At 42.7% G+C, this 19,266-nt stretch overlaps 1 protein-coding gene across 2 annotated transcripts in view; it reads left to right on the top strand.

Annotated features, from left to right (window-relative positions):
• ANXA3 (annexin A3) overlaps positions 1–18,614 on the top strand; it is a 40,564-nt gene extending 21,950 nt beyond the window's left edge. The window contains exons 4-13 of one of the 2 annotated variants that reach the window (XR_012645485.1): positions 4,928–5,022; positions 6,855–6,968; positions 7,599–7,689; positions 9,134–9,213; positions 10,090–10,146; positions 12,224–12,317; positions 13,368–13,463; positions 14,601–14,659; positions 14,952–15,027; positions 18,111–18,170. Coding sequence is in view for 1 of the 2 variants with exons in the window: in XM_074993756.1 (XP_074849857.1) it covers positions 4,928–5,022; positions 6,855–6,968; positions 7,599–7,689; positions 9,134–9,213; positions 10,090–10,146; positions 12,224–12,317; positions 13,368–13,463; positions 14,601–14,659; positions 14,905–15,027; positions 18,111–18,170 (869 nt within the window). In the remaining variant the exon portion in view is untranslated. Of the gene's footprint in view, positions 1–4,927; positions 5,023–6,854; positions 6,969–7,598; positions 7,690–9,133; positions 9,214–10,089; positions 10,147–12,223; positions 12,318–13,367; positions 13,464–14,600; positions 14,660–14,904; positions 15,028–18,110 lie in introns of both variants that reach the window. The other variant, XM_074993756.1, reaches the window with a different exon arrangement.
• The last annotated feature ends 652 nt before the right edge of the window (positions 18,615–19,266 follow it).

Here is a 19,266-nt window from a genome sequence, read left to right as displayed (position 1 = left end):
CGTATGTTCCCAACAAGCCTCCAGAGGTCAACCTGGGTTATTCAGCTATCACCTGTTTAATCCTTTCTGGCCACAGGCCACACCTTTATCAGCTGTCTAGTATTTCAGTTGGATAATGCCACAGCCATTCACGTTTTCTGTTTGCTTTCAGCAAGTATTAATGACAGAGATCATTTCAGAATAAACTGACAAACCCAGTGAGGACAGCTTGGTTACGAAAATACCTCCTTGTTGGAATGCAAAGGAGTGAAAAATATGCCTGGTTTCGCAGTGAATTAAAACTACAATAAAAGCTGTATCATCTGGCACTTTACCAACCAGAAAGCCCTATTAACTGGCATTTCTGATCTTCATTGAAGAACTGCTTTATAGTCCAGGGCCTGGGGCCGAGAAGTTCCCTACCTGGCTCCCTGGAAGCTTCACCATGTCCCTGCTTCCCCTAGGCTGGGGGTCAGCAACCAAAATAGCAAGAAGAGCCATTTTTTCCAATTTGGTTAAAACTCAATAATCCAAGAGTCGCAATGCACGTGAATACGAGCTGGTTCTCAGTAAATAATGCCAAACCATACTTTTAGTAACCCCTATTTTAAGAACGGCGCCCACCTAAGATTTGTAATGGGATACATGTTTACTGCAGGACACTCACAAATTTTTTAAGTATTCTATTTGCTCATGGTTACATATGTTTGTACCATTGTCTTCCTGACTTGCTCTCCCCAACCTTCTCTCTCTCTGGAGGATGCTAGGGGGAGTTATCCAGCGTTTCAAGATGACATATTGTTTGCTACTTAGATATGAGTTGTTCATTTCAGGGCTTTTAGATGTTCACCATTTATCAAAAATAAGCAGGAAGTTTTTTACTTTGCAATTATATCGTCGAGGGCCACTAAGAAGTCCTTAAAGAGCGGCCAGATGGCTCCAGAGCCACAAGTTGCAAATGTCTCTCCTAGGCACAGGAACTGCCATGAGGGCTACATAAGAACATAAGAATGGCCATACTGGGTCAGACCAAAGGTCCATCCAGCCCAGTATCCCATCTGCCGACCGTGGCCAATGCCGGGTGCCCCAGAGAAGGAGAACAGAAGACAATGATCAAGTGATTTATCTCCTGCCATCCATCTCCTGCCCTTGTAGTGAAGGCTAGGGCACCATACTTTACCCCTGGCTAATAGCCATTTATGGACCTAACCTGCAAAAATTTATCGAGCTCTTTTTTAAACCCTAATAGAGTCCTGGCCTTCACAGCCTCCTCCGGCAAGGAGTTCCACAGGTTGACTGTGGGCTGTGTGAAAAAAAAATTCCTTTTATTAGTTTTGAACCTACTACCCATCAATTTCATTTGGTGTCCCCTAGTTCTTGTATTATGGGAAAAGGTAAATAATTTTTCTATATTTACTTTCTCCACACCATTCATGATTTTATATACCTCTATCATATCACCCCTCAATCGCCTCTTTTCCAGACTGAAAAGTCCCAGTCTTTCTAGCCTCTCCCCATATGGGACCCGTTCCAAACCCCTAATCATCTTGTTCGCCCTTTTCTGAACCTTTTCTAATGCCAATATATCTTTTTTGAGGTGAGGAGACCACATCTGCACACAGTACTCAAGATGTGGGCGTACCATAGTTTTATATAGGGGAAGTATGATATCTTTTGTCTTATTATCTATCCCTTTTTTAATAATTCCAAACATCCTATTTGCTTTACTAACTGCCGCTGCACACTGCGTAGATGTCTTCAGAGAACTATCCACTATAACTCCAAGATCCCTTTCCTGATCTGTCGTAGCTAGATTTGACCCCATCATGTTGTACGTGTAATTTGGGTTATTTTTTCCAATGTGCATTACCTTACACTTACCCACATTAAATTTCATTTGCCATTTTGCTGCCCAATCACTCAGTTTGCTGAGATCTTTTTGAAGTTCTTCACAATCCCTTTTGGTTTTGACTGTCCTGAACAACTTGGTGTCATCTGCAGACTTTGCCACCTCACTGCTTACCTCATTTTCTAGATCATTGATGAACAAGTTGAACAGGATCGGTCCCAGGACTGACCCCTGGGGAACACCACTAATTAGCCTCCTCCATTGTGAAAATTTACCATTTATTCCAACCCTTTGTTTTCTGTCTTTTAACCAATTCCCGATCCATGAAAGGATCTTTCCTCCTATCCCATGACCGCCTAATTTACATAAAAGCCTTTGGTGTGGGACCGTGTCAAAGGCTTTCTGGAAATCTAGGTATATTATGTCCACTGGGTGCCCCTTGTCCGCATGTTTATTAACCCCTTCAAAGAATTCTAATAGATTAGTTAGACACGACTTCCCTGTGCAGAAACCATGCTGACTTTTGCCCAACAATTCGTGCTCTTCTACGTGCCTTGCAATTTTATTCTTTACTATTGTTTCTACTAATTTGCCTGGTACTGATGTTAGACTTATCGGTCTATAATTGCCAGGGTCTCCTCTGGAGCCTTTTTTAAATATTGGCGTTATATTGGCCATCTTCCAGTCATTGGGTACCGAAGCGGATTTAAAGGATAGGTTACAAACCACTGTTAATAACTCCGCAATTTCACATTTGAGTTCTTTCAGAACCCTTGGGTGAATACCGTCTGGTCCTGGAGACTTGTTACTATTCAGCTTATCAATTAACTCCAAAACCTCCTCTTATGTCACTTCCATCTGGGAGAGTTCTTCAGATTTGTCACCTAAAAAGGCTGGCTCAGATTTAGGAACCTCCGTAACATCCTTAGCCGTGAAGACTGAAGCAAAGAAATCATTTAATAGCTCCGCAATGGCACTGTCTTCCTTGATCGCTCCTTTTATATCTTTATCGTCCAAGGGCCCCACTGCTTTTTTAGCGGGCTTCCTGCTTCTAATGTATTTAAAAAACATTTTACTATCATTTTTTGAATTTTTGGCTAGCAGTTCCTCAAAATCTTTTTTGGCTTTTCTTACTACATTGTGACACTTAATTTGGGAGTGTTTATGTTCCTTTCTTTTTCCTCACTAGGATTTGACTTCCACTTTTTAAAAGCTGCCCTTTTCTCTCACTGCCTTTTTAACATGGCTGTTAAGCCATGGTGGTTCTTTGTTAGGTCCCTTACTGTGTTTTTTTATTTGGGGTATACATTTAAGTTGGGCCTCTAGTATGGTGTCTTTAAACAGTTTCCATGCAGCTTCCAGGGATTTTAGTTTAGTTACTCTACCTTTTAGTTTCTGTTTAACTAGCTTCCTCATTTTAGTGTAATTCCCCTTTTTGAAATTAAATGCCAGAGTGTTTGACCGCTGCGGTGTTCTTCCCAACACAGGAATATTAAAAGTTATTATATTGTGGTCACTATTTCCAAGAGGTCCAGTAACAGTTACCTCTTTGACCAGATCCTGCGTTCCAGTCAGGACTAGATCGAGAATTGACTCTCCCCTTGTGGGTTCCTGTACAAGCTGCTCCAAGAAGCAGTCATTTAAGGCATCAAGAAATTTAATCTCTGAATCCCATCCTGAGGTGACATGTACCCAATCAATATGGGGATAATTGAAATCTCCTATTATTACTGTGTTTTTTATTGTGATAGCCTCTTTAATCTCCCTTAACATTTCAGCAGCACTATCACTGTCCTGGTTAGGTGGTCAGTAATATATTCCTAATGCCATATTCATATTAGAGGAATGAATTGTTATCCATACTGATTCTATGGAACATTTTGATTCCTTTAGGATTTTTGTTTCATTTGATTCTATATTATCCTTCACATATAGTACCACTCCGCCACCCGCACGACCTGTTCTGTCTTTCCGATATAATTTATATCCCGGTATGATAGTGTCCTACTGATTGTCCTCATTCCACCATGTTTCTGTGATGCCTATTATGTCAACTTCCTCCTTTGATATGAGGTACTCCAGTTCACCCATCTTATTAGACAGACTCCTACCATTTGTGTAAAAGCACTTTAAAAAACTACCACTATTTATATGTCCGCCTTTCACAGACGCCTTGGATTTTTTTATATGTGATTATTTCACATCTGATCTTGCCCATATATTATTTCCCATGTTCCCTATCTGACTAACTTCTAGGGCATCCCTATCTATGTAGCCTCGTGTAAGAGAAGTCTCCGTCCGATCCACGTGCTCCCCCGCACCAATCGGCTTTCCCCCACCTCTTAGTTTAAAAACTGCTCTACGACCTTTTTAATGTTTAATGCCAGCAGTCTGGATCCACCTTGATTTAGGTGGAGCCCATCATTCCTGTATAGGCTCCCCCTACCCCAAAAGTGTCCCCAGTTCCTAATAAATCTAAACCCCAGTTCCCTACACCATTGTCTCATCCACGCATTGAGACTCTGAAGTTCTGCCTGTCTATCTGGCCCTGCGCGTGGAACTGGAAGCATTTCAGAGAATGCCACTGTGCTCTGTGAGTTGGCCCCATGGCTCCCCAAGCACTGATTCTGCAGCTCCCATTGGCCACAAATTTCAGCCAATGGAAGCTGAGGGATAGTACCTGTGAGCAAAAGCAGTGTGCAGAGCAGCCTAGCAGCACCTCCACCTAGGACAACAGGGACATGCCACTGCTTGCAGAGAGCCACCCCAGAGGAGTGGTGCCTGGATCCAATACCCTCCCACTCCCCAGCCCTGAGCCCTGCATTCCGGCTCTGCCCGCTCAGCTCTGCAGCTTTTCCTGCATTCTGAACCCTTTGTCACCGGTGCGTAGCCCCCTCCTGCCCTCATCTCAGTCCCAGCTCTTAGTTAACCAGAATATTTGACTAATTTGCACCCCACCCCATTCTCCCAACACCCCGGATATAACAAAGCCTTTCCTGTAGTTCGAATAACTTGTTTTCGTTTCAGTGCATGAGGGACTTTGTTGGGTTGTTTTAAACTGGGAGACGAGCAACTCTGAGTGAAATTATTTTCTTTCAGGGACGGATGAGAAAGCATTGATCGACATCTTCACCGAGAGATCAAATGCTCAGCGGCAGCTGATCGCAAAGGAGTACAGAGCAGCTTCAGGAAAGGTGCAGCCTGGGGAGGATAGCAGACAGTAAAAATATCTTCTTGTAGCACGTTCACAGTGCATAACTAACCTGTAGATGCACAAACCCTAACAGATCTTGATTATGAGACTGGATGTGAGATATGAATCCCTCCAAGTAGCTCAGTTAGAATTTATAGCCCATTCCGAGAATAGAGATGGGATGTTTTGATTCAGAAGTAAGCTAACAGGGATAGCTCAGTGGTTTGAGCATTGGTCTGCTAAGGCTTGGGTTGTGAGCTCAGCCCTTGAGGGGGCTGTTTAGGTATCTGGGGCAAAATAGGCTGAAAAAAGAAAGGGATGGTGCTTGGTACTGCCAAGAGGGCAGGGTCATGGACTCAATGACCTCCTGAGGTCCCTTCCAGCTCTATGAGATGTGTGTCTCCAGATGTAATTGTGGAGGGAGGGATAGCCCAGTGGTTTCAGCATTGGCCTAGTAAACCCACAGTTGTGAGCTCAGTCCTTAAGGGAACCATTTAAGGGTCTGGGGCAAATAGTTTAAAAAAAGAAATCTGTCAGGGATGGCACTTGGTCCTGCCAAAATGGCAGGGGACTGGACTTCAGAACCTCTCAAGGTCCCTTCCCTTTCTATGTGATGTGCAACCAATGCATATGCTTTTCAATGAAACATTAAGCAATGAAGCATGTGCTAACTAAGGGAAGCCAAACAAACATCACTGCTGTTTTGGTGTGGACTAGGTGCTGTACATAAGGTTGCATGTAGTCTTTATTGTCACGAAGATAGCAAATGAGTTAAGGGTGGGAGTTAAAAAGTCCCTTTTGCAACATTGGCAGGTTGATTTCTTAGTTGGTTTGATCAAAGATATTTGATTCTCTGCCTTCTCCACTTACTCTTGAGAATCAATATATTTACATTTCTGTGATTTTTTTAACATCATATACATAGGCTGACCTTAATTTGCCCTTAATTTTGAAAGAGGGATACTCAAAGAGAGGAGGTAGCTTTCTAAGTAGGAGTAATACTTTTTTATTAAAAGGAAGCATCAGAGTGATACAGCAATAGGCAAGATGCTTCTGAAAGTAGAAAAAAGCGGTCCAGTAGCACTTTAAAGACTAACAAAATAATTTATTAGGTGATGAGCTTTCGTGGGACAGACCCACTTCTTCAGACCATAGCCATACCAGAACAGACTCCATATTTAAGGGACAGAGAACCAAAAATAGTAATCAAGGTTGACAAATGAGAAAAATATTATCAAGGTGAGCAAATCAGAGAGTAGAGGGGCAAAAGGGTCAGGGGGAAGTCAAGAATTAGATTAAGCCAAGTATGCAAAAGAGCCCCTATAAGGACCTAAAAAATTTCCATCCCAGTTCAAACCACTGGTTCACTGGTTTTTAGGTCATTATAGGGGCTCTTTTGCATACTTGGCTTAATCTAATTCTTCACACACACACCCCACCCTTCTTCTCCTCTACTCTCTGATTTGCTCACCTTGATAATATTTTTCTGATTTGTCAACCTTGATTACTATTTTTGGTTCTCTGTCCCTTAAATATTGAGTCTGTTCTGGTGTGGCTATGGTCTGAAGAAGTGGGTCTGTCCCATGAAAGCTCATCACCTAATAAATTATTTTGTTAGTCTTTAAAGTGCTAGTGGACTGCTTTTTTTGTTTTGATAGTATATAGACTAGCATGGCTTTTTCTCTGTTACTGAAAGTAGAAATGAGTGAGGCAAAGCAGGGTGGAATTATTCCAGTAGCAATAAACACAACTCCCTAAACTGCCATTTCATCTGGAAATACGTGATCTGGAAAAGCACAAGCTAATCACCTTGGGCCTTCACTGTTTGTTTAGGACCTGAAAGATGACTTGAAGAGTGATCTCTCAGGCAATCTGGAGCGTATTATGGTTGCCCTTGTAACACCACCAGCCGTGTTTGATGCTAAACAGCTTAAGAAATCCATGAAGGTAAGCCTGCAAGCAAATTGTTCATTCTTTTGATTCAGAGCCAGTTAGAAAGAAGGGAAATATATTCGTTTAAACTCTTCAGAGGAAATGAAAATACTTCTGTTTAAATTTTTCCATTTCTTTTTCCCAAATGAAAAATTATATTTAGTTCCAGTTGGGAGAGGAAAAAAACTAACAATAATTAATTTGCCATATCTGTTCTGTGCTCCTGGGTCCTACATTTCAACATATTTGACATTCTGATCTCAGGAGTGACCCTCATTCTCAGAGCTGTATGTCGATTGTAGCAGACCCGGATCTGTACAATCCCTGGCTCTTTCCCTGATTTTGCAGATTTGAGAAATTGTTAAACTATTGAGCAGTCTCTTGATTGGCTCAGATAACTTTTTCATTTCAGCAGTTGAATCTTGCCACAAACTTTTTTTCCCTGCTAATGTGAATTGTCTGAATTTTGATATTTGAAATCACAGTATTTTGTGTATTAGCTGGTTGGTTTTTATTTACACAGTGATGTTTGCAATTCGTGCTTTGGGTCACTTCAAATTAATCCCCAAACAACCTTTATAAAAAATGCATATTTCCTTGTCATCAAGTGTATGAGGTTCTGTTTTGGTTTTGTTTTGTTTTAAGGGTAGTGGAACTAATGAAGCAGCGCTAATAGAAATCCTAGCCTCCAGGAGCAGTAAACAAATGAAAGAGGTATCCCAGGCATACTATACAGGTAATGCTTTTTGGAACAGATGTCTATTAATAATGTTATAGGAAAAGTGATTATTTTGAACTTGGAAAGTTGAGTCAAAGAATTACTTTGCGATAATTCCAGTATTTAAAAATGATTGTTACTATCTGTTAGCAGATTCATGCACTCCCATGAGGTTATTTAGGATTATGTCTACATTTACCAGGAGATGGGTCGATCTTACAGAATTCAGTGTCACGTTTCTGGTAGAGATGCATGAAATTGATCTCCTGCTCTTGCAAGGAGTAAGGGAGGTCCAGGGGAGACACTCTCCCCTCAACCTTCCTCACTGAGCACAGAGCTTGCAGTTGACTGCAGATATGTTGATTCTAGCTACACAATGAATCTGTCTATACTAGGAACTAACTTCGAAGTTAACTTTGACATTAGGCCCTACTTTGTAGTAGACAGCAGAGAGTCTACACACATTTTCCCTTTCTTTGAGGTTCGGGAGCCCAACTTCAAAGTCCTCTCTCCATTCCCGGGAATGGAGAAGTGCCCTACTTCGAAGTTTGAGTTCGAAGTAAGGTGTATGTCAACGCTCAACTTTGAAGTTGTTTACTTCAAAGTTGTACTTCAAAGTAGGCAGCTTTGAAGTTATTTTTGTAGTATAGACACAGCCAATTACTGTAGCTAGAATTGCATATCTGTAGTCGACTGTAAGGTCTAGTGTAGACCAGACTTTCATATGTAGTACCTCTCCAGTACCTACAGGATGATTTCACATCGAAGAACAAATTTCCTTTGTACAGTCAGCTCCTATTGGAATTAGAGCTGTATGTGAGCATCTCCAGGCAAAATGTCACCCCTTTAGTCAAATTCCCATTTCAGATGCACAGCTTGGTCTGTAATGGATTTTTCCCCCTTTAGGAGTGTGGTGGTGGCCTCCTGTATATCCTGGCTATTAGGCTCTTTCCCTTTACAAATGTGCACTTAAAGTAATTACATGCCCAAGACAAACTGTGACTGATAAGAATGACTTTATGATTTGTTGCAATTTTTTCATTATAAGCTCCATTTACAGAGGCAAATGACTGAGCCATGCAAACTCTTTACAAACACATGGTATGCAAGTCTGGGAGAATTATTTTAACAATTGATCTATCTCTAAATTGCATGTGTTTATGAAACTGCACGTATCTGTGCATACCTCATTTAAAGATACTTTGTGTGTTTTCTGATGTCTGACATTCTTTGCATTGCTCTGCTGGTAAAAACAGGCCAATAAAGCCACCGGCTCTCCCCACATGAAGACTACCCTGGTGTCCTAATCAGTCAAGACCTAGCATAGTTGGCTCCTATGCCACCCTCTCTTGTCTGTGATCTTCCTGTGACAGCCGGACACCTTGGCTTCTCTTACCTTTTGATATTTCTTGGTTCGCAAATTGCAGAATTCAGTTAAATTTTTGGTATTTTTTGTTTGTAGTGTATAAGAAGAGTCTCGGAGATGACATCAGTTCTGACACGTCTGGTGACTTCAGAAAAGCCCTATTAACTCTGGCAGATGTACGTTCCTTCTATATAGTCAATATAATTACTTTACAGAATGGATATCTAGGATTTCAAATAAGATCTGTCTAAATAACAGCAATCAGAGCGAATCTTCTGACAGTTAATAACAGTAACTCTAGGTCCAGGGCGTGCATAACTTTGGTTGGTGAAGCTTAAGCTAAGAGAGTGAGATGGTAGATTTGAGTACTGATATTTCCCCTCTAGAGATCTTTATTTGAACTCATTGGTTGAGATGAATTTGGTCTCCTGTGCTTGTCAGCTATTGTATCAATTACAGCACCATAGTTTTATCATACGTAACCATAACTGGCCGCCTCATCTTGGACTCTTGTTAGTACAGCAGTTGGGGTGTTGCAGACCCAGATTAAGGAGTTGTGTGGTGAAGCCAATGCACAATTCGGGCCATGGCTGTGGCCTTTGTGATTGCGTGCTCCATTCAGAAGAACTAAACCCAAAATTTAAATGATCGGGTGTTCTGCCCTATTTCCATAAGAAGCAGAGTAATGTCATCTTCTTCCTTCATTGCTCTCCTATTGGAGCCCAACATTCTTGATCATAACAGAATGGAGTCATTACTTCTGGCTTGTTTGGAATGGGGATGCAATAGACAGAAGAAATAGCAGGAGCCGTAGCTTTAGCCTTAAGCCACATGTGGAGGCCCCAAAAGCTTGTGCTTAACCTGTCCCATGCACTACCAGACAAACTTTGATTGTAGGAGGATGCTGGCTAGACTACCTTTGTACAAGCCATAACAGTTGTCCTCGGTTGTAGCAGGTAGACTAGATGAGACTGTATTTGGGACTTGGTTTCAAAGTCGGCACTTTTCTGGACTGTTTTGCTTCCGTTAAAGCTCTCTCCTCCACCTTGCAGGGCAGAAGAGATGAAAATGTGAAAGTGGACGAACAGCTTGCAAAGCAGGATGCACAGGTACAGCTGACCAGAGTGGTACTGGGCACGTCGGTACAATGGGTTATCTAGTCCATACAAAATTAGCTGCTAATGTACATCTTGTGAAGATGGAGTGGACCCAAGAAATGTAGTGTTTTGAATGCCCCACAGTTGAAATGCAGTGGGCAGAGAGACTATCAGATCAGGAGGTGTGGGTGGTTCCTCCATCTCCATTTCATATCTATCATTGTGTTTCTTTGTGTAATCCAGTCTGGAGAGTCCAGTTTCCAGCTGTGCATGGCCCTTGCACTCCCAAGGTGATGCAGCCACTTAACTATTGCCACTTTATCTCTTGTGAGGTCAGACATGAACATGAGATTCTTTGAGGTTTTTAAAATGGTTTGTGGAGAATATTTCCTTTTTGTCCAGATTTCCTACAAACAGTGTGAATCTTTGGGTTGCCCCTCTCCTTGCTGCCACCAAGGGAGGTATAGAATTTGGGCCCAGCAATCATGTACTACACAAACTGCAAGTGTAGTTCATGATTCACTCAAAACCTGCTGGGGGGACATACATGGTTCTCATAGGTATCCATAAAATGCTACCCCCGCGGGAAAATTGTTGTGAATCACAGGTATATCTCCACGTATTTATTTACTCTATCTCATGGAACTGGAAGAGACCCTCAGAGGTCATCAAGTCCAGATCCCTGCCCTCACACCAGGACCTACCACCATCCCTGATTTTTTTTTTTTTAAATTTATTTGTCCCAGATCCCTAAACAGCCCCTAGGGATTGAACTCACAACCCTGGGTTTAGCATGCCAATGCTCAAACCACTGAGTTATCCCTGCCCCTTACTGGTGCTAGACCACTGGAACTGGAAGGGCCTTGACAAGTCATTGAGTCTGGTCCCCTGCCCTTACGGCAGGAGAAAGCACCATCTAGGCCATCCCTGACAGATGTCTATCAAACCTACTCTTAAATATCTCCAGTGATGGTGATTTCACAACCTCACTAGGCCATTTATTCCTGTGTTTAACCACCCTGACAATAAGTTTTTCCTAATATCCAACCTAAACCTCCCTTGCTGCAGTTTAAGTTTAAGCCCATTGCTTCTTGTCCTAGCCTCAGAGGCCAAGAAGAGCAAGTTTTCTCCCTCCTCCTTATGAAACCCTTTTAGATACCTGAAAACCGCTGTCATGTCCCCTCTCAGTCTTCTATTCCTAAACTAAACAAGCCCATTTCTAGCCATTTGAAGAAGGCACCATGGGCACTGATGCCCTGGAGCGGAATGGGTGAAGGAAATTCCAAGGAATCCCCTTCCCCAAATAAAAGGCACGTTGTTTACAGAGTTTGGATTTGTACTTGACACATTGGCATTAACACTGACATTCACTTTGGCTATGTCTACACTAGCCCCAAACTTCGAAACGGCCACGCAAATGGCCACTTCGAAGTTTACTAATGAAGCGCTGAAATGCATATTCAGCGCTCATTAGCATGCGGGCGGCCGCGGCACTTCGAAATTGACGCGGCTCGTCCCGACGGGGCTCCTTTTTGAAAGGACCCCGCCTACTTTCGAAGTTTGGGGCTAGTGTAGACACGGCCTTTGTGATATATTGCATCTTTCCTAAAGCAAAAAGGCAGTCCAGTAGCACTTTAAAGACTAACAAAATAATTATTGCTACTGGACTGCCTTTTTGTTTTGATAGAATGTAGACTAACACAGCTATCTCCCTGTTACTTTCCTAAAGCAGTGCTTCCATGCTGTTGTATTCAGGGGAAAATCTCATTTTGATAAATGTGACTCCCTCAATGTCCCTCTGCCTTCCCCAGGGTAAGATGTTCCAGTGCAGTTCAATTGATGGTCAAGTCTGCTTTTTATAACTACTCATGTCAGCTTTTCAGGCTTGAGCTTCAGCAGCCCACAGCAGCAATGCCATGGCAGTGCAATGAAATACAGAGCTCCATCTCCCTCCTCCCTGCCATTAAGACTTCTGTCCTCAGAACACATTGGAAGTGCTGTGATTAGCCTGAAGTGGCACAGCTCAACATTATTCTTGTGGAAAGCCTCATCTAATGGCCACATTGATGTCCTCCTTTCTTTAAAATAGGTTCTCTATAACGCTGGTGAGAAGAAGTGGGGTACAGATGAAGATAAGTTCAGTGAAATTTTGTGCCTTAGGAGCCTACCTCATCTGAAGCGAAGTAAGAAATCAATTTGGGACTGTATTGTGCTATTTCTTAGTAAATTCTGATTGTTTTCTGTCATCGAGGTGCTGTATGTGTAATTTGGTTTGAGCCGCCATTCATGCTTACAGTCCCATCTACACTTCCATGGGTTCATCAGCTGGCAGAATAAAAAACCCTGAGTGCCTAGCTCCTGCACTTGTGAAGATAAGCAATAAAGGGTGTGTTCATACGTGTAAGACTTAGTAAGTCTGCAAGCTGAAACAATAGCTGTAAGATCTATGTGTTGTCCTTGTTGAGTGTGCCACCTCAGAATTCATGTAGATGTGAAGTGGGCTCTTATGTGTAGTTACTCTAAGGTATTTCCATTCCCATTTTTGCAGGCGAAGAGATGGAAAATTCTATCTTAAATCCAGGCAGCAGGTCTTATTTTACTTACCCCTATCTACAAAGACTGTGTGGATTTCATAGCCCGCTTTAAATGTATTTGTCAGCATGTGGAAATGCCATGCAGACTTAGGTGCCGAGCAAGCCGGTGATAAGTCATTGTGTTCTAATATTTTGTGAATCACTAAATGCATCTCTCTCTTATGGCTGATGGAATGGGCTGCATGGGACACCTTCTCCTATTCCTTCAGAAACATGGGATTATGAAAACCTTCTGTGGATGAAACTGGTCTTCACGCGCTCAATAGCGTTAGTGTCATGCCTAGTTTCATGATTATTAAAGCAAAACCATTAGGTAAATTGGTTAACTGGAGCAGGTTCTGATGGGCCATATTAAAGAACAGAGGTGAATGGCCTTGAGAGAAAATGCGGAGCATTATAGTTATGGTACCCATTCCTTAACAGAATTCCTACATATGCACAACTTGATTGACTTAGAATCATGGCTAATGTTGTGCTCAGAGTGTGTGTGTGTGTGTGTGTCCATCAAAGGCCTGATCCAAAGAATATTGAAGTCATTGGAAAGATAGCCATTAATTTTGCTAAAGTTTGGATTGGAGCATGGATTGATTTCCCTCTCATAGTCTGGTATACTTACTATGTGCTTTTGTTTGTCTTTAGCATTTGATGAGTACAGGAACATCAGCAAGAAGACCATTGAAGAAAGCATACAGGGTGAAATGTCAGGGCATTTTGAGGATTTACTCTTAGCCATTGGTAAGATTCCTTGGCCCAGAAAGGGGAGAAAAACAGTGTGTTGAAAGAAAGAATGTTAATTTGAAAGCAGGTTGAACCTTTCTGGCCCAGCAGCATCTGGCATGATGTTAACCTGGTGGTTAATTATCATGGTTGTAGCCTGGTTTCACATGGTCCCGTAATGCTTGCCACCAATCCTGGCTCTCAGTGTTTCTGTGTTGTTATTTAGCTCTAATTTACTGCTGAATGTCTTCCAAGAGCCCAGTAAGCAGTGGAAGTGTTGGTAATGCTGATGGACAATATTAAGCTCCCGTGGCTTGGCACCAGTCAAGTCTTGAAGTTGCTGGACTAGAGACATTCCACCTGTACATTAATTTACAGTGATTTCTAGTTCTTACCATGCTTACTGCAGTGATAATGCTTCTAATGCTGATTTGAGCTTATATAAAGAACACAGAGCTTGTTAATTCTGTAGCAAATGTTCAACAATGTTGGTGTTTTATAATTACTACTGGGATAGCAACTCACAACCCCACTCCTGGACCAGGACTGCCTTGTGCTAGCTGCTGGACACAAGGCACTCCCTGCCTTCATTTTATATTGACAATTTGTGAGCGTCTAAAAAAAGAAAAAAAAAAAAAGCAACCAATCCTTGCAGATATTTTCAATGACTAATTGTACAGGTCATCAGACTTCACCTACCCATTGTGCTCTAGAAATGGTTGAGCATGACGGCATCTTATTCTAGGGAAGGCCAGGAGGTTTCCTATAGTTCCCAGTGGTGTTCTTAACAATGGAAATGTTCTAACTAAAATCTGAAGCCAGATTCAGAAATAAGTGGGTGCATGTTTCATGGGAGTGTGTCTGTAAAATGCATGTACTTTACCAGCCTGGGGCATGAGCAGGAAGAGGACTATAAAGTGAATACAGAATTGGCCAGTGCCTGGGCATATGGCTGATTTGTGTATGAAAGTCAGGGATTTGCAGGTACAAGGCTGGAACATACAACTGGCATTTCTTACGTATGGCTGGATTTTCATCCCTCTCCTGTCCATGCATAGTGGAAGTGAGTGAGGACTTGTAAGCCAAAGGATGTTGGGTGGTGGTGGTGGTAGAAAGCAGGCTATTTAAATGAACTCTAAACTTTTCTTTTACTAGTTAAATGTGTGAATAACACTCCTGCGTTCTTTGCTGAGAGACTGCACCAATCTTTGAAGGTAGGTGTGTTGGCTTCTGTACCCAGCCTGTAGCTCCCATGTATCTTTAAGAGAATGGCAAGTGTCTAATTGTGATGTCTGTAAATAATAAACATGGGACTGGTTCCTTACCACAGATATTTCTTGGAGCCCACTTAAGTGGGGAAGACAATGCTATTTCTAAATGGAGATACTAATTTTAGCCTAACTTACGTAATGCTTTGATATGGTATATTGTACTGTGTAGCAATTTTCTTTTCTATCAGGGTGCTGGAACTGATGAATTCACTCTTAATCGAATCATGGTTTCCAGATCTGAAATTGACCTGTTGGATATTCGAGCTGAATATAAGAAGCTGTATGGCTGCTCCTTGTACTCTGCTATAAAAGTAAGAATTATTTTAATGAACTATTTTAGAATACAGTAGGGCCTCAACATTCCTGAACCTAAGGTTCGCAAATTCAGTTATGCGGAAGCAGCTGCTTCCCTGGGGCTCCAGGGCAAGCAGCTCCAGCAGCCGGGCTCCAGGCAGGAGCGGCCACCATATTCGCAAAATTCAACACTCATGAGAGTTCTCAACACGGAACCCTCACGGATGTTGAGACCCTACTGTATTGTAGAGAAGTTATGTCACCACTCTGCCAGCTCATGTAACAGAACTTTTTTCAGTATTTTTCTCTGTTTAAGGTGTGTGTAAAAGTTTTCTATTTGAAAGTGCCAAATATATTATGTGGGAGTAAACAAGGAGGTGCTAGAGGAGTTTGAAAAGGAGAGTGGTATAGCTTTATCATCTGTCTTCTGGGGAAAATGGAGTCAAATGGCAGTTGACTAGGTCAGAGCAGGTGGCCAGGGCCAGGAGGTGACTGTGAAATAGACAAGGATGTTAGCTATCAGACCAGATATTTAGTGCATGCTGAACCTGTCCTTTTTTTTCTAAATTAATATCAAGTGTGAGTTCTTTGAATCTAAACTAGTCAAAAATGGAATCCCATCATCTGCTACTGGGAAGTTATCAACAGACTGACAGTTTAAGGAACTCTGGCCCATTCAGTGAGTTTATCACTGAATTCATATGTTCATAAACAAATAAAAATGCCTGGAATAACATTGCTGATGTCTGTAGTGCACAAATTTTGGGAGTGGCAAAGCTTGTAAGGGAGCAACATATCTTTCATGCTGTTTAAGTATCAATCCAGCCTTCAGAGAATTTTGTATGGCATTTGTAATATAATAGTGCTACCATACCCTAGCACAGGGTGAGCACGCTTTTTTATGTCAGGCCCCACATTTCAGCCCTGCAATTAGCTTGCCCACCCCACCACCACCACCTGTGGGAGGACAACCAGAAAGGGATGAGGGGGTCCCTCAGGAAGGGGATAGGGAGCTTGGGAAGGGGGTGATGGGAGGCTCCAGGGGGTTCCCTGAAGGGGGTGAGGTGCTCAGAGCGGAGGACCCCAAGAGAGTACCAAAGAGGGCCCCAGGAGGGTACCCTATCAAGCCAGGAACTCGCTGGCTGCTCTTGCTGCTTGACTCAGGCCTCTGTGCCTTCTGATTGGCCCAGCAGCAGACGGGGAGGCAACATTCCCTTGATGACAGCAGTGGCAGAAAGCAGAGGGATGGTGAGGCAGCAGAAGCCATGGGGAGGAGGGAGCCAATCAAACTGTGCCCCCCTCTTACAAAATGTCACACACCCCCTACTTTACGCACTCGTGCCCTAGCAAACAGTAAAACCCCTATTTACATGGTTTCAACTTGTATGTTACTTAGATTAACATGAGTCAAAATTGTGAGTGGCAGGGATCTGGGAACCAGGTGGCAGCCTGGCTTCTGGCTCCCGCCATTCCCAGCTCCTCTCCGCTTGCGGGAGGCAGGAAATTGACCAGCACTGCTGCGCTGGTCAGTTTCCTGGCTCCCGGGGAAGTCAGGGAACCAGGAGCTTGGAGCCAGGCTGTCACTTGGTTTGGGGAAACTGACTAGGGCTGCTGTTTCCCTGACTTGCACAAAATTCAGCTTACACATGGTTGCCCAGAACGCAAGCTATGCATAAGTTGGGGGTTTACTGTACACAGAATTTGTTTTTTTCCCTGCATTACCTGCATTCTGATGCAGAATATTCATGGTCTTAGGTTCTTGTCCTCGTCATATGGTTGGACTGGCTTAACTAAAGATGGTGCTGAATTCATGCAAACATCCTTTTTTGGACTTTTCTTTGGTTTTTTTTTTCCAGCTTGAGCAGCTTAATGCAGTTTGACTTAAAATTATTAGGACCCTGTTTTGTACTGGAACAGGATAAGCCTGGCTTAAACTGAAATTGTGACCCACATTGCCTTTTTGCAGCAATTTAAAAAAAAACACACCTTTTACTTCATCTAGTACAACTTCCAGTGGTCAACAGTTTTCCAACCTGTTGTCTACAGTCAGGCTTCTAAATTTTCATTTAGGTTCAAAAATGAAAACGGCCTGACTTTCAGATTTACTGAACCCTTTGCAGTGGGAAGGAGGTGGTATAAAGTGAGACAACACATTTAAGAGTCTCAGTATAGATTTTTTTTTTTTGGAGTACCTAACTTTATGCACAAGAGTTTGAAGAAGCTGGCTTTTGTTTGTGGTTTTCACTTAGCTACTTTCTGCCTTTCTTGGAGCACGCATTTGTTATTGGGTAGATCAGTTAAGTGCTTCATTCAAATGACTTGATTTTGAAACTAAAAACCCACCCATTGATTTTTAAACCAGGCTGAGGTTTTGTCAAAGTAACTTGGAAAATTTGCACTATTGCAAATGTAGGTTAAAATTTATAATGAACTAAGTTGTAGGGAGATTGTTTTTAATACTGCTTGAAGGCCCTTATGACTTTTACAGAGCTGTTCTAGGCAGCAAGCGGTATTGAAAACTGAAGCCCTAACCTTGCTAACACTTGACTGTGTTACTTACGTCACAAATCGTCCCCTTGACTTCAGTGAGATTGGTCATTTTCAGAGTTAAGCATGTTCAAGGGTCAGTGGGGGTGGAAGACGCCATAGACTGTGGAGTACGGTGGAGAGGGTGGCGATGGCTCTGTGCCATGGAAGGGGCGAAGGTTGGACTCGGCGGGGCCTAACGCATTCAGCCTTCAGTGCCACTTGGACTGCGGCAGTGGGCCCCACTTCCTCACAGCCACACCCAGCAGCCGACACAGAGCTTCCATGGCAATTCAAAAGAGCTCTGGCTGCAGCCACTGCCAAAATAGCCGCGGTGGTGGGTAGCGCTCCAGGATCTCTGAGACACCAGACCCAGTGGTTTAAGGTTATAAAAGGGGGAAAATAAAACCAGCAAGTCTGATATAATTGATTACATATCTTATTTCCCCTTACCAAGATGCAGTGTTGACCCAAATGGGAGGAGGGAGAGTAGTGCAGGAGAAATCCTTTTCAAGGTAGCAAACAATGTGTAAGGTGTTCCTCACCCCTGCCCCTTTGTTTTTCCTCTGCACAGTCTGATACCTCTGGGGACTACGAGACAGCACTACTGAGGATTTGCGGAGGAGATGACTGAAAATAAATCCATTAGGAGCACAGGGCTATTGCTGTTTCTGCTGCCCATGGTAGTGCTGCTCATGAAGCTTTTTAAATGTTATCGCAAGCTCAGTAGTACAGCACACTGACTGCTTTCGCAGCAAGTAGCAGAATAAACAGATGTTTATTTTAGTGCATCTCTTCTGGCTGCTATCTGACCACATACTGGCATCTGGATAAACTGCTTAAACTGACTTCTAGCTAGACACAGTGCTTTCCTGTAAACTAGAGATCTGTCTGGAAATAGCTGCCACCTTTCTACAGCTGTACAGCTTCAGAAAAAGTGACATTACCTTGCAGTAATGGCAGAATAAAACGCAACGGAAGGTCGATTTTATAATTACAAAGGCTGTTTGATAGTTTGCATTGGTGAACGGGTTGTGTAAACACTGGATTCTTCTCAAATAAAGTTAATCGAAAGGTCTCCATTGGCTCGCTTATTTATTTATTAATTGGCTAAGGCTCAGAGGTGCTGTCACAATCAGGAGCCACCACTCTATTATGCTAGGTGCTACACAAACGTGGCCAGACTTGGAAGGAGCTGAAAAGGTCCGACTGCTCAGAGGTGAGTTGTTGACGTGTACATTGGCGTAGAGAGAGATGGTCTGTAACCTGGAAATTGAAGAACAGGGCATGAACGAAAAGGACGGTGGCGACAAACAGTCGGGTGGCACAAGTTAACAATGAGCAGGGGCCTGCAACCTGCGGCTCCGGAGCTGCATGCGGTTCTTTAAAGACTTCTGTGGCTCCCAACGCTATAATCAGTGAATGTCTAAAAGCCCAACAATGGACAACTAATGTCTAAATAGCAAACACTATGTGATCTTGAAACGTTGGATAATTCCCCCTTTAATATGTGCAGGGCATCATGGGAAATGATACTGTGTTTGTGTGTTGATCGTGTTGCTAGTAAAGCCTTACTTTTGAAAAGGAAGCTCGTGGCATTCCTGCTGTAAAGGGCAACGTGCGTTTTAAGAAAGAAAACTGAAATTAAACATGAAGTAAAATTTGGCATAATTAAAATAGGTTCAGGAGTGCAAGTCAGGAAGACACTGGTACAAACACACATGTAAAGG

Source organism: Carettochelys insculpta, chromosome 4 (assembly GCF_033958435.1).
Source record: "Carettochelys insculpta isolate YL-2023 chromosome 4, ASM3395843v1, whole genome shotgun sequence".
NCBI classification, from domain to species: domain Eukaryota; kingdom Metazoa; phylum Chordata; order Testudines; family Carettochelyidae; genus Carettochelys; species Carettochelys insculpta.
Note: the sequence above shows the minus strand (reverse complement) of the source record. Positions and strands in the feature narration are given on the sequence as shown.